Genomic DNA, 15,433 nt, shown 5'->3' with positions numbered 1-15,433 from the left:
TCCACAAACTGTAAGACTTACAAATCCCCAAAACCTTATTTCAAATAGTATTTGCCAAAGCAAGTCTTCCACAAACATTTGGCTAACTTAGGCACGTGACAACAGTATTTATTGGCTCTATCAATTTGGACAAGTTCAACCCGCACAGATCTTTTTGCCCTTTACTTTTTGTATTTTTGCTAAATACGCTAAAGCACATAGGTTGGGGTATTACCTGCATCTACCGAATGCATTTTCAGAACAGAAAAGAAAATATATAAACATTCACTTAGACCAAAAAAAAAAAAAAGTAGTATACTATAATTTGAAGCAACTCTTGAAAACTCTCCTTAAACAACTGAGGTAGAATCTTACCCTTGCTACACTGAGGAATGTCTATTGTAATTTTAGGATCATTCTTCATATTGAGCGAAACACTTTTTCTTGGTGTTTTCGCTAGTTCGGAAGCTGTAAATAGACAACAGAAATACATAAAATATATTTTTTTTAATGATAACAGATTAAGAGGGAAAGTATCTTTATTTCACTTACATAAATTAAAAAAAAAAAAAGAAAACGAACTTGCTGCTACTATTATCAGAAAGATAAATAAGCCTAGCCATGTTAAGAGTAGAACTGCTCTCACCTTTACTCACCGTTTTCCAAGCATCTTCAAGTCTTCCTTCAAGGTCTTGCAAAAAAAAAAAAAAAACCAAAACACAAAAACAAACAAAGCGCTAACTTTGCCCTTGCTGGTTTCTCTAATCATCATATTCTCTCCCTCTCCTCTCCACTGACAGGCTTACAGTTCCTCCATTCCTCTACCATGTACACTTGAGGAACGTCTTTGCAGGGGCACAGGAAAGAATAGCCAGAAAGAGGCATCAGAAGTTAAAACTGTATATGTTTAAAATTGTACTAATTTTAAAGCTCTTAAATCTCCCCCAAAGCATGGTTTACTTTATTACTTATGTCTAAAACTCTATAACACATATTAAGAATCTATAAAATATGATATAGCATTAAACAGGGCATTTCTTCAACTGAGCATCAGATGAAATACCTGGCTTCTGAACAGCAGGGGCCATTTAAAATAAAAAATACAAATATTAAAGATGCTCACGTTCTCTCACTGTAATAGGCACATGGGAATTGAAGGAACAGATTTACATTTCCCCGATAACACACACTGGAACATTGTTCACTGAGGAAAAAAGTATACACTATTTAAATTATCTTTTTTTTTTTTAAAGACAAAATATAGTTGGATTTGTTAGGTTAAAACCATTTTACTGACTCAAACTCTTTTTAACCTAATTTACACAACTTTATCCTCCAATCTTGGAACTGACCCAAGATATTTATGCAGTCCCCACGAATGCACTGGCTACTTTTTTCTTAACCTCCTAGGTCCTCTGTATCATTCATTACAGTTTACAAAATGTTTCTTTGAAATTATTCTTCCATCTGGGTTCCATGGTATTATCCTGCTCCCTGGCTACTGTTGGTAGCTATTCCATCTCTTCTTCACTGTCCTCATCCTCCCAAGCAATCTACCTAAGGCTCAGGCTTTGCCGTCTCTTTACACCAGAAAAGTAGGCCAAGTTTGCATTAAAGGCTGCTGATCCACAATATAGGAAAAAAAACCTTCATGTCAACAAAAAGCCACAAAAGTACAAAGTAATTTAGATATTTTTGGTTTTAAAACATAGAATTTCTCTGCTTTTAAATAACTTTAAATTAAAAAAGGAAAAAGGAAGAAAAAGGAAGAATTAAAGAGGAAAAGGAACAAGAGACTCACCCATGTATGGATATTAATTTGCATAACAAAAAACTGGGGGATATATTTATTTAGTTTTCATTTTTCTTATTCATTTGTACTGTATATTTACACAACGAGTGGTCTGCAACATAGTCAAAATTTTAAAGTAAAACTTCTCTTTGGGACTTACCTGGTGGCACAGTGGATAAGAATCCACCTGCCAATGCAGGGGACATATGTTCAATCCCTGGTCTGAGAAGGTTCCACATGTCCCAAAGCAACTAAAGCCCATGCACCACAGCCACTGAGCCCACACACTAGAGCCCTTGAGCCCCAACTACTAAGCCTGCACACTCGAGAGCTTGTGCTCTACAAGAGAAGACGCCGCAAGGAGAAGCCTGTGCACTGCAACTAGAGAAAGCCCGAGCACAGCAATGAAGACCCAGTGCAGCCAAAAATCAGTTAACTAAAAAAATAAAATATTAAAAAAATTCCTCTCTGCCTAAAAATAACTTCTCATCAGATTTTATATGACCAAACTAATTTCACTTTCACAAATGTTCTCTGTAGCTCACAAAACCTTCTAAACTAACTCCTACTCAATTTCTAGCCCAACTATATCTTGGTTAGTGCGATTATACTTAATCATCTTTTATACTCAGAGTAATATCGATTTTCTAACTGATCACTTATTTAAAAATATGAAGGCATTTTATTTTATCGATATGTTTGGATGTAAACCCAATTAGCAAAAATAGTTAATGAGTCAAAGAGCGTCATAACTAAACACAGATTTTTGGAAAGTATGGTCAGTCATATTATCCAAAAAACTACCTTTTCATGACTGCATATTTCTTTCAGATGTGGTGAGAGAAATGCCTATCATAACAATACTTAAGTTCCTCACAGTGCATACAGATAGAAGATGTGTATCACTGCAGCTTTGTGGATGTCGAGTACCCACTCAGGGAACTTCTACGTGATGATTCCACTGAGGTTCCATTATTCTTTTCACTATTAGTTCTCCTCTTTCTCCAATGCCCCACTGGCCTTAGGGTTTCATTTTGGCTTTGGTGTCTATCTGCTGCTGCTGCTGCTAAGTCGCTTCAGTCGTGTCCAACTCTGTGCGACCCCATAGACGGCAGCCCACCAGGCTCCCCCGTCCCTGGGATTCTCCAGGCAAGAACACTGGAGTGGGGTGCCATTTCCTTCTCCAATGCATGAAAGTGAAAAGTGAAAGTGAAGTCACTCAGTCATGTCCAACTCTTCGTGACTCCATGGACTGCAGCCTACCAGGCTCCTCCGTCCATGGGATTTTCTAGGCAAGAGTACTGGAGTGGGGTGCCATTGCCTTCTTTGTTGGTGTCTATCTGATCTTTCCTCTAATAATTATTTCAGGATTTTCCTCTGGTTTCTCAGAGATTCAAAACAGAATTCAGTCATTTTTACAGATCAAAAAAATTTTAATTTTTTATTGAAGTACAGTTGATTTAAAATGGTGTGTTAGTTTCAGGTACACAGCAAAGTGATTCTGATTTTTTTTTCAGATTCTTTTCACATACAGGTTATTACAAAATATTGAATATAGTTTCCTGTGCTATAAGTCCTTGTTGTTTATGTATTTTCTATGTATTAGTGTGTATCTGTTAATTCCAGACTCCTAATTTATCCTTCCCCCAACTTTTCCTTTTGGTAAACATAAGTAGTTATCTATTTCTGTGAGTCTATTTCAGTTTTGTAAATAAGTTCATTTTGTCTTTTTATTTTTGACCACCTAGGGTCTCCTAGAACCTTAACTGTGTATTTAACTTACATCATGAATACTGCAGAAATAATTTTACATACTTATGGTCATACTAAGTTTCCCTTCACTGCACCTGGCTTGCTGGCAAGGATGCCCCTGAGGATACTCAGTATTTCCTCTACTATAGGTTAGTACCTATTTTCTTTTCATTTTTTTGGCCTAAAGTTACAGCATGTGGGATCTTAGTTCCCCAACTAGGGATGGGAATCTGTGCCCCCTGCATGGGGAGTGCAGAGTCCTAACCACTGGACCACCAGGGAAATAATAAGTTTATTTGTATAAATTTTTTTTAAATTTCTTGATGTAGATAATAAACTCTAAGAAAAACATCAATTAGTGTAAATTATTATATGTGCCATGTTACATTCAAAATTAATGATCCATGTAGTATCTTTCAGAAAACTGAATTTTGCAAATGTTTAAATTTTATTATGTTCAGAAACACAGATCTTACCAATATAATTACTTTTTATATGTCCCTCATCAGTTTTAACACTCAACATGGGTGATATTTTTTTAACCTTGAATGTTTAAATGATCATTGGTTACAATGACTATATAAAAATATGCCACCTAAGACATATATATATAGGTGTTCTACAATTATAGATTATAAGTCTTTTTATATTAATACAGACAACTACATTTTGCCAGGCAGTTAATTATTAGCTCTTTGCTCTTAACTTTTTGGTATTCTCAAGCTTTCATATACTTATGGGACGCCTTAATTTTAAAGTGCTTTCACATGTTATTTCCTTGCCTCAAAACTGTCAAAACTGATGATCCCTCATGCCACAGGATCTAACTATAGTTCTCTGAAACTCAGTAATTCATGTGTAATTAGTATAAGTGGTAACCTGGGTAAGAAAAATATTAGAACAGCTCATTCTTAACAATTTTATATAAATAATTTTCTCTAGTACAAACAACATTTTTCTTCTACATATAGTGCAAAACTCTTATTTTCAATAAATTCAGAATATTTCTGTGCAACTTAAGTCACTCACTTAACAAAAGAAGTAAATGTTAAGAACCTGTGCTAGATGTTGTGGGAAGTAATCTAAGACAGGGTTTCTATAAGCTTAGAACCTAGCTAAGAACAGAAGACATGTGAGTATGAAAAAACTAATGACTTTAAGTATGCTTGAATATGTAATATAAAATGACATTCCTCGTCATTCTTTTAGTGAAAGCAATGGGGTGATAACTGTGGGAAATGTGGTTAAACACACTTTCTTAGAAAAGATGAATAAATCAGAAAAGCAACATACCTAATTTAGCCATCTTTTCAGGGTGTTTTCTATTCTGAAAAGGATAAACTTTATTCCCACCATCTGTAGCAGAGCCATTTTTCAAGGATTCTGAAAGAAAAAAATGCAACATAAAAAAAGAATGCAAGAAAAATGGGTGAGGTTAATTAACAGAAAAAAATGGTAAAATTTTACCTAAAAACTTAGGATATGTACCCCTCACTGTCTTGCATAAAGGTTCAACAATATGTGTTTATAAATAAAATGTTTAAAATACACAATAGACCATGATACTATTTAAATTTTAAAACACAGAAAACATGTTATTCACAGATACACAAAAATACATTCAAAAACAGTCATATTATAGAAGTTCTCTTTCTCTCAACAAAGACCTTGACTTAATTTCATTCTTTAATTTTCCCTTTAAAAATAACAGCTGCTAAAAGTGTCAACTGTCTAGTTAGGGACACTTTTATGACAGTCTACCCTGCCTGCTAAGCCTACTGAGGGGTAGTGGTCATTTTTTGCATCATGTCATTTAACACTGGGAAAAAATCCAAAAGCAGTATCACTCAAGAAGTGACAAAAAGGTCAGGAGTAGTCACAATGACCACTTATAAGTCAAGTATGAGACAGTAGAAGACATGTACATTAGGGAGGCAGGCGGCATAGACAGGACAGAACTGACGCACAGAGATGACATGAGGGAGGCCGGAAGATCCAAGGTAGCAAAAACCCTGCTCCTAGATCCAATGTCCCTAGTGCCCAACAGTACTGATTTTGTTCCTTGATCTTAATTTTTTTTAAAGTCAACTTAAGTAGGTCCGTGCTCCTTGCACTGTAATCTGTGCTCTTTGAGTCTTAAGTAAATTATAATTCAAGCCTAACATTTTTAAGTAAATTATAACTTACTTAAATTTTAAGTAAACATTTTTAAGTAAATTATAATTTAAGCCTAACATTTTTAAGCATAATCTGGCAGGAATCTGGCTTAGGTATAAAAAAACATAACATTAGCATGCCTAGTTGGAACACATTACTTCTTGGAATAATCCTTCTATCTATTTCTGTAAAGATGATCAAGGTAATAATAAAGTGGCTTGTTTTATGAAATTATTTCAAATTAGTTAAAAGTACAAATACCTTTTAAAAAATATATTTAGAGTGCTAGGTCAATAGATTCTATCTTTCTTAAAGTAAGAACAAGACTAGTTGTTTATTAAAAAGTCTATAGTAGAAACTCAGTGTTTCAATCTTTCCAGCTGCAGAGAAAGAATCTGAAGGAATGTTTTTCTGATGAGAATATAGCACGCCAGATAAAAAGTGTTTTGGAGGTGGACAATGGTGATGATAGCACAATATTATGAATATATTTAATATAATTGTACACTTAAATTGGTAAAGATGGTAAATATTGTTATTAACGTGTATTTTATAATTTAAAAAATTGAAAAAATTGTAGCAAAATGCTACCTAACCAACAGGACTACTTTTACATAACCTGCAAAGCAATTTCAGCTACCTGCAGAAATTTCAGGGTACATTCCCAACTCCACCACCCCTACCCTGCAAATACCTTGAACATCTTGTCCTAAAACTTCAACATAGTTATGATCTTTTAAAACTTCTTGGTCATCTTCCTCCAACTCATTTTCTGGCTTCTTTATTATTTTTTGTGTGTTGACCAAAAGCTGGGCTCGCTCCTTTTTTATTTTAGGTCCTATATAAACATTCAAAGAATTAGAACATGACAGGTATAAATTCTTTTAAATGTAAACATTACAGCTAAATAAATAAACTACACTATTTCATTGTCATTATTTAAAAGCTGAAAAAAAACTCGGTGTTTTCTCTTTGATTCAAGAGAAATCACAGTTTGTGTAAGTTGGTATAAGTTAAAAAAAAAAAAACCTCAAAATTATATATTTTGGGGGCTCAAAATAACTATACATTTTCATTACAGTGGATGGTTATCTTATCACTTAACACCACTGCTGAACATTTCATATGAGGTGAGGTTTTATTATCTTTGTTTAATTTTTTTTTAATGTTTGTTTTAATTTTTTAAATTTGTGTTTTCTGGATCTTAGTTCCCCAACCAGGGACTGAACCTGGGCCCCCTGCATTGCATGGTAGAATCTCAACCACTGGACCATCAGGGGAGTCCCCTATTTTTAATACATTTTTAATAGAATAAACTAAAAATTAAGGTAGTATTTATTTGCAGTCTTACTAAATCAAATACTTTGTGCTATATTTTCAAAATAGATGATTAGATTTTGAAAAGTGAAATACATAATCATTAAATAAACATCCCTTCCATTGTATAATTATTTAGTACCTCCTTCTCTATCAAGAATGTGATTAAGAACATCATCATCTCCCACAAATTGAACTTTCAGCATCTTGTCTGCCTTTAATTCCAGCGTGCTCGTCATTGCTAACCTAAACAGAAGCAATAAAGTACTCAAAAGTGATGAAAAATTCATATCAACAGACAAACATTCACATAATGAATCCATATATTTGCATAATATTTTTAAAGTCTGTAAGTATGAAGGACACATTCATTATTGTATCAATATTATGTTTTTGATAATAAGTAACTCAATTCTTTATCTGAAAAATGGAAGAGATGACAAAGTGCCTGAGATTAGGAAAAAGCCAAGCCCAATCAAGGCAACTGAAATATGATGACAGGAAAACAATTCTGTGGGTAAAAAAACTCTAACCAATTTATAGGATAACAACAGAAGGGGGAAGATTAATACATGAGCTTAGAAAAAGAGCAGCCAAATAAGGAATGATACTTTGGTGGATTTTAATATCTGTTCACTAGAAAGATACGGTCTATTGGGGGAAGCCTGTGTACATCACTGTGTCCAAACCTGGATCAAATAATCCTCAAGGACCTCCCTTTACTATTAAATTGCATGTTCCCCAAACAACTTTATAATTATGAATATGGCTTTCTAGGTATCTCAGTAACTAAACAGTAAACATGAATCCTTCCAATACTTTATAGTCAGTTCTTCACTGAATAAATTTCAGAGTTTGGCAGGCAAAAGTTTGATCAACTCTTACTTCGTTGACAAAATTTAGTTTCAGAACTTAAAATGCTACTTATTGCCTGAAACAAATTAATAACTCCACCTAGCTGCAGTTAATCAGCAGTTTACTCAAAAAAAGACTTTTTTCTCTCTTGTCTCTGATAAACCCTATTTATATGCTTTTCCCTGACAAGAGGATCACACTGCTGTGTCCCCCATGAGTCAGTTCTTTGCATGCAGATAACTGCCGTCTTTGGGGTTGCACAGAGTTGGACATGACTGAAGTGACTTAGCAGCAGCAGCAACTTACTAAATATTGCCAAGTTTTCTTTTGTAACTAGCACACTTAAATGATTTTGTCTCAGTTTTCATTTACCTTTAAAGGTACTACATATTCTTCAGCTGGAAAATTCAAGTACAGTCACCTGTTTTGGGAAAAAGACCTCAGTCAGGCCAGCAAACAGGAAAATGAGAGCAACCAAAGAAGTTCATGAGTTTTTACAAACAAGATGAATACAGGCAGATCTTACAAAGCCAAAGTTACTATGACGGCATAGTAAAGGGCAAAATGACCATTACCATTTTGGCCAGGAAGCCTCGGAGACTGAGGAGATCTAAATTGCAGGAGCAGGTGGTGAAGAGAGGCCAAAATTTTGAGTAATTACTATGTGCTAGACAAAATTTTGAATATTCTATATGTATTCCCATTTCATCCTCCTAACAATTCTATTAGGATCATACTTCGTGTACAAAGATAATAAGGTTGGAGACAGATGGGCCCCCAGGCTGGACAGCTGGTATTTGTCAAATGGAGTAAAACTGAAGTTTTGTCCTAAGCCAAACAAGAACAATACCTGATCTCTTTCTCCATGGAAATGGAGCAAATAAACCAGCAGTGGGGAATTTGTTACAACAGAAATGGAAAATGTGATTTTTTTAATGCTAACAAGGGAAACGAAGTAAACGGCTATAAAAACCCCCAAGAATAGGTCCGTGGGAGTTAAGCAATCCTGGTTTTACTTCAGCTGTTTCTAATCTATAGTGCCCATAACAAGCCTTGTCCTTCACAAAGTAATTCCTTAGTTACTCTCTATGTGAATTCTATCTTGCACCTGGCCTCCCCGCCTCCTGCCAACATCCTTGTAACACTCCCTTGTAGCATTCTTCATTTCAGAAAGGTCATAAGCTGATAACCTTGGAGGACCAGATCCAGTGTTGAGGCCATTAGAAACTTTGCAGAAGAATGCAAGACTGCCTTAATCCTTATCACATACCCCTGACCATGAGCCCTGAAGACCTCTCCTTATTCCCCAGAGAAGGGGGTACAGTTGTTGAGATGTTTCCTCTTTGCCTGGCAAAGAAATAAAGCTATACTCTTTCATTCAAAATTCTGTCTCCGTATTTCTATTTGACATTGGTGTACAGAAAGCTAGTATTTTGGCAACAATAATATTTCACCTATAATTTATATGACCATAGTAATGGTAGAGACCTAGTAAACATGGAAGAGATCAAGAAGAGACAGAAAGAATACACAGAAGAACTGTACAAAAAACATCTTAATGACCTAGATAACTACGATGATGTGATCAGCCACCCAGAGCCAGACATTCTGGAATGTGAAGTCAAGTCGGCCTTAAGAATTACTGCTGTCAATAAAGCTAATGGATGCGATGGAATTCCAGTAGAGCTATTCAAAACCCTAAAGAATGATGCTATCAAAGTGTTGTACTCAGTATGTCAGGAAATCTGTAAGACCCAGCAGTGGCCACAGGTCTGGAAAAGGTCAATCCTCATCCCAGTTCCCAAGAAGGGTAGTACTAAAGAATGTTCAAATCATCGGACAATTGCACTCATCTCCCAAGCTAGTAAAAAAAAAAACAAGTGCTCAGTCGTGTACGACTCTGCAGCTCCATGGACTGTAGCCCACCAGGCTCCTCTGTCCATGGGATTTTTCCAGGCAAGAATACTAGAGTGGGTTGCCATTTCCTTCTCTAGGGGATCTTCTTGACTGAGGGATCAAACCCTGGTCTCTTGCATCTGCTGCATTAGCAGGTGGATACTTTACCACTAGTACCACCTGGGAAGCCCCCAAGCTAGTAAGGTCATGCTTAAAATGTTGCATGCTAGGCTTCAGCATTACATGAACCAAGAACTTCCAGATGTCCAAGCTGGGTTTAAAAAAGGCAGAGGAACCAGAGATCAAACTGCCAACGGATCATAGAGAAAGCAAGAGAATTCCAGAAAAACATCTACCTCTGTTTTATTGACTATGCTAAAGCATTTGACTATGCGGATCACAACAAACTGTGGAAAGCTCTTGAAGAGACGGGAATCCCAGACCATCTTACTTGTCTCCTGAGAAACCTGTAGCGGGTCAAGAAGCAACGGTTAGAACAGTATGGAACAACTGATTGGGTCAGGATTGAGAAAGGAATATGACAGGGCTGTCTGCTGTCACCCTGTTTATTTAACCTATATCCTGAGCACATGTTGGGCTGGATGAGTTACAAGCCGGAATTAAGACAGGCAGGAGAAACATCAACAACTTCAGATATGTGGATGATACCACTCTAACGGCAGCAAGCAGAGAGGAACTAAAGAGCCTCTTGATGAGAGTGAAGGAGAATGAAAGAGCTGCCTTAAAACTAAATATTGAAAAAACTAAGACATAGCATCCAATCCCATTACTTCATGGCAAACAGAAGGGGAAAAGATGGAAGTAGTGACAGATTTCCTCTTCCTAGGTACTAAAATTACTGCAGATGGTGACTGCACCCATGAAATCAGAAGACAATTGCTTCTTGGCAGGAAAGCTATGACAAACCTAGACATTATGTTGAAAAGCAGAGACATTACTCTGCTGACAAAGGTCTGCAGAGTCAAGGCTATGGTCTTCCCAGTAGTCACCTATGGCTGTGAGAGCTGGACTGTAAAGAAGGCAGAGTGCCAAAGAATTGATGCCTTTGAACTGTTGGTGCTGGAGAAGACTTCTGAGAGTTCCTCAGATGGCAAGGAGATCAAACCAGTCAATCTTAAATACTCAATGGAAGGACTGATACCGAAGCTCCAGTATTTTGGTCACCTGATGTGAACAGCTGACTCACTGGAAAAGTCCCTGATGCTGGGAAAGATTGAGGGCAGAAGGAGAAAAGGGCATCAGAGGATGAGATGGCTGGATGGCCTCACTGATGCAATGGACATAAACTTGGGCAAACTTCAGATGGTGAGGGACAGGGAGGCCTGGTGAGCTGCAGTCCATGGGGGTCACAAAGAGTTGGATATGACTGGGCAACTGAACAACATCAATACAGAGTTTGGCAACAATAATATTTCACCTATAATTTATATGGCCATTGCCAGTAGAACATATTCTTTTGTTCTTTGCCAACTTTCTAGTCATAATACTGCTTCTTAGTATGGGGAATTGGATGTATTAGAGAAAAAGTTTAATGCATCTATGTGACATTTATATAAAATTAAGAAATATTTTCTTTTATCTGTACAAAATAGCTTTCTGAGGGGCTGTTTGTCAGGCATTGTATAAGGCACTTTTATGCACACCAGATCAGTAAATCCTCAGACTCCCTGAGGTAGTTAAAATATATATAACTCCCCCAATTTACAGATGAGTTAACTGAGGTTAAATATTAAATTACTCACTAAAATTCACACAATTAGAAAGTGTATTAGGGCCGAAACCTAAGTCTGACTAATTCCAAAGACCCAGATCATTTTATTAAATGACACACTTCTCCTGCCATTAAATACAAACCTGTTATCCTAAATGCTTGTCTTGACCTCTGGAAACTATTCACAACATGTGTAGTCATTTTTCCACACAGTGGTTCAAATATCCAAGGACTGCTACAGTTCCTCTAGGTTTCCAATTCACTACGTTAAACATCGGAGAAGGCACTGGCGACCCACTCTGGTACTCTTGCCTGGAAACTCCCATGGACGGACGAGCCTGGTAGGCTGCAGTCCATGGGGTCGCTAGGAGTCGAACACGACTGAGCGACTTCACTTTCAGTTTTCACTTTCATGCATTGGAGAAGGAAATGACAACCCACTCCAGTGTTCCTGCCTGGAGAATCCCAGGGACAGGGGAGCCTGGTGGGCTGCCATCTATGGGGTTGCACAGAGTGGAACACACCTGACGTGATTTAGCAGGTTAAACATCAGTAGTTCTATCAAGCATGCTTTTAAGAGCAGCATTCTGTTGTTTAGTTGCTAAGGCATGTCCAACTCTTTAAGACCCCATGAACTGCAGCAAGCCAGGCTTCCCTGTCCTTCACTATCTCCCTGAGTTTGCTCAAACTCATATCCATTGAGTCAGTGATGCCACTCAACCACCTATTCCTCTGTTGCCCCTCCTCCTCTTGCTCTGAGTCTTTCCCAGCACCAGAGTCTTTTCCAATGAGTTGGCTATGTTGTACAGAGGATTTGAAGCAATGACAATAAACAATGCAATAAAACAAATGATAAACTATAAATACTAATAGGGAATCTGGATCAGGGAAAATAAAAGAAAAAGAAAGCGAGAAATTAAAACCATACAAAGAATTTTTAGCTCTGAGCTTCCTCGCAATCAAAAGGATTAAAGGTCAGTTACATAAATCTTATCAGCAAAAGTTTAGTAGTTCCTTCAGCGGGGGGAAAAAAAGATTTTCAACAAAAATTTAAAAACAAATATTGTACATAACTGAACAGTCTAGTAAAGGCTATGGTTTTTCCAGTGGTCATGTATGGATGTGAGAGTTGGACTGTGAAGAAAGCTGAGCGCTGAAGAATTGATGCTTTTGAACTGTGCTGTTGGAGAAGACTCTTGAGAGCCACTTGGACAGCAAGGAGATCCAACCAGTCCATTCTGAAGGAGCCCTGGGATTTCTTTGGAAGGAATGATGCTAAAGCTGAAACTCCAGTACTTTGGCCACCTCATGCGAAGAGTTGACTCATTGGAAAAGACTGATGCTGGGAGGGATTGGGGGCAGGAGGAGAAGGGGATGACAGAGGATGAGATGGATGGATGGCATCACCGACTTGATGGACGTGAGTCTGAGTGAACTCTGGGAGTTGGTGACGGACAGGAAGGCCTGGCGTGCTGTGATTCATGGGGTCGCAAAGAGTCAGACGTGACTGAGCAACTGAACTGAACTGAACTGATCCCAAGCAGTTTCCCTATGGTATTTAATGTAAGAATTGTCTGGGCAGAGGCAGCCTAACTCAGTCTTGTCTGTAGCCAAATGCATTTATACGAAATTCCCTTTTCTAGATTTTAAGGCATCTTATTATATAGGACAGAATCACAAAATTGAAATTTCTACAGAAACCTTGAAATAAACCTTTCCTTCCTTCTTCTCCACAATTTCTGAATACAAAAAACCCCAGTACAACCGAATAACATGAAATTATCTGGTGACCATTTACTCTTCAAGACCCTGTCCTGATGTTTACTTTAAGTGGATTTTTTTCAAAGGAGTTAACACCAAAAGAGCATTAACAGCTTACACTCTCCATTGAGAGTAGATAAAGCATTTGCTAAATTTTTTAAAAAACATAATCCTTTAAAAAATAGTGGTTTAGTGTTATTCACCAATTTTAATATCAGATAAACCTGGCTTCTGATCTTAAATCCACACAACTGTGTAACTTAGGACAAAGTTGATGATTAAATGGGATCATGTGCTTGGCCTATGAAAATGCTAGCCAAGTTCCTTATTACAGGTATTTTTACTTTAAGTTTCAACTTAACTGTGCAGATCTCTTGTACAACTCCATATCCCAAATAACATCTGATGAAAGTTCATATTTTATGGCAGGACGATTTAAACATAATTTAAATATAAAATTTTTCTTTACCTACTTGGGCCTCCTCCCTCCACTTTAATGTGTTGTGCATCTGCATTAACCAGACTTCTTTAGAAGATAACCTTCCTTCTTAGTCTTGTAAGGGGCCACAATGACCCATGACCCACTTATATGCTTCCTACATGTAGATTTGGATAGTGTAAATTGTCAATAATATGTCATTTAATTGAAGGTACAGCCCACAGTCTCAAATACATATAACTAAAAACAAAACAAAACAAAAAACACCCCACATAACTGTACTTGGACCTCTAACAGAACAGTTCTTACTGATTGATTTTTGTCAGCACATTAAAGAGAAACAGTGCTCAATAAGAGCTGAATGATGTCCATGTAATGTGCAGGGCCATCACACAAAGGTGTGGGCCCATGCTATTTTTCTTCAGATTGCAATTTAGCTAGAGGAAGGTGTAGTGGATTTCAGATGTAAAGCGAAAAGTAATGCATCAGCATCCTTTTAACTTAAAAAGCTCTACCAAAGGAGCCTGGTTTTGCAACTGCTTTACAACCCCTGGCCCAGGGTGACTGTGTTCAGTTAGGATTCATTTGGTGCTTCCAGGGTGGTATGACATCAAAGCGTTCCCCCTCCAGTGGTACTTTTGGAACAAGATTCCTTCCTCTTCAGCCCTCACTGTACCTGCTCCTGTCCCAGGACACCTTACTACTTTCTTTACGGAATTTTACAGTTCTCTCTGCAAGCAGAAGGCTCCTCATGCCGGGAAACAGATATTCTGGTAACAGACATCCTCTGAACACTAGACCCATCACTGCTGGAAGAGGAACGGTCTTTAAAGAGGGAGCCTTTCACCCCAACAAGTATATACTGATTTCGCTCTGGGCCTAGGCAGTCTGGGGAGCGCAGAGAGGGAGGCGCAGCCACCTCGCCCAGGGTGCTCAGGCGAAGGCTGGGGACTGGGTGCACCTGGACTCACCTCAGAAGCCCTGAGCAAAGCAGGAGAGGGAGGCAGGCTGTCCTGCCGCCCCACTACGCACCGCCAGGTCTCCACCAGGAGCGGCTGCAGCCGCCTCGTGCCAGCCGGACGTTACCCGGCTGAATGGTCGCCGCTGGGAAGAACGCTTCAGCCCTAGCAAGAATGCCAAATTCTTGTAGGCAGTGCAGGAGCAGAACCGCAGGGTCGCAGGTTCGACCTGGAGAGCTCCGGGAGCCAGAAGGGGGGGGATGGGAAACTTCCCTGCGGCACACCAAATCTCCCGCCCTGCTCAGGAGGCGGAGCCCCATGTAGCCAATAGCACGTAGAGTCGGCTGAGAGCGACCGTTCTGCTCACCAGTCAACGCGGGTCTGATGGCCTCGCCCACAAGAACACTGAGGAAAACGAATCCCCAAGCTCTGAGTTCTGGGGTTTGCTTTTGCTCTTTCCGTTTCCGGGGAAGGGAGTAGGAAGCACTGCTTAGATTTGAGGAAATTGAGTGAGCTCTGTACAAACGCAGTCTTCAAAGTGTCATTGGTTTCTCTGGATACTTTCTTTTGAGCGAAAAGATAATGGAATGAATTTGGGTTTATTTATTTTTAAACTTAACCTCATTTGGCGTGAAAGGTAGGACCCCGTGCATCTCAGGGATTTGGGGTAGGGAGGAGGGGAGCAGTGCTCTCTGGTATGAAGAGAATTAGGGTTGGGGCACTGCTGATAGGACGAAGAGAGGAGGAAAATGGAAGGAATGGACGCAGAGAGAACTAATGAGGAAAAAGGTAAT

General features: G+C 38.3%; 1 protein-coding gene across 4 annotated transcripts in view; it reads right to left on the bottom strand.

The window, feature by feature from the left end:
- The window catches only part of ORC2 (origin recognition complex subunit 2), a 37,635-nt gene extending 22,747 nt beyond the window's left edge, over positions 1–14,888 (bottom strand). Inside the window, exons 1-6 of one of the 4 annotated variants that reach the window (XM_070388329.1) lie at positions 14,652–14,888; positions 8,225–8,273; positions 7,140–7,243; positions 6,375–6,518; positions 4,817–4,906; positions 355–447 (exon numbers count right to left, since the gene is read on the bottom strand). In XM_070388329.1, coding sequence (XP_070244430.1) covers positions 355–447; positions 4,817–4,906; positions 6,375–6,518; positions 7,140–7,236 — 424 coding nt within the window. In that variant the 5' untranslated portion in view covers positions 7,237–7,243; positions 8,225–8,273; positions 14,652–14,888. The remainder of the gene's footprint in view (positions 1–354; positions 448–4,816; positions 4,907–6,374; positions 6,519–7,139; positions 7,244–8,224; positions 8,274–14,651) is intronic. The other 3 variants (XM_070388318.1, XM_005909828.2, XM_070388336.1) reach the window with 3 other exon arrangements.
- Positions 14,889–15,433: the final 545 nt, after the last annotated feature.

The sequence above is a fragment of the Bos mutus genome, chromosome 2 (assembly GCF_027580195.1).
Source record: "Bos mutus isolate GX-2022 chromosome 2, NWIPB_WYAK_1.1, whole genome shotgun sequence".
Taxonomy (NCBI): domain Eukaryota; kingdom Metazoa; phylum Chordata; class Mammalia; order Artiodactyla; family Bovidae; genus Bos; species Bos mutus.
The sequence above is the reverse complement of the archived record's forward strand: the minus strand, read 5'-3'. Positions and strand labels throughout refer to the sequence as shown.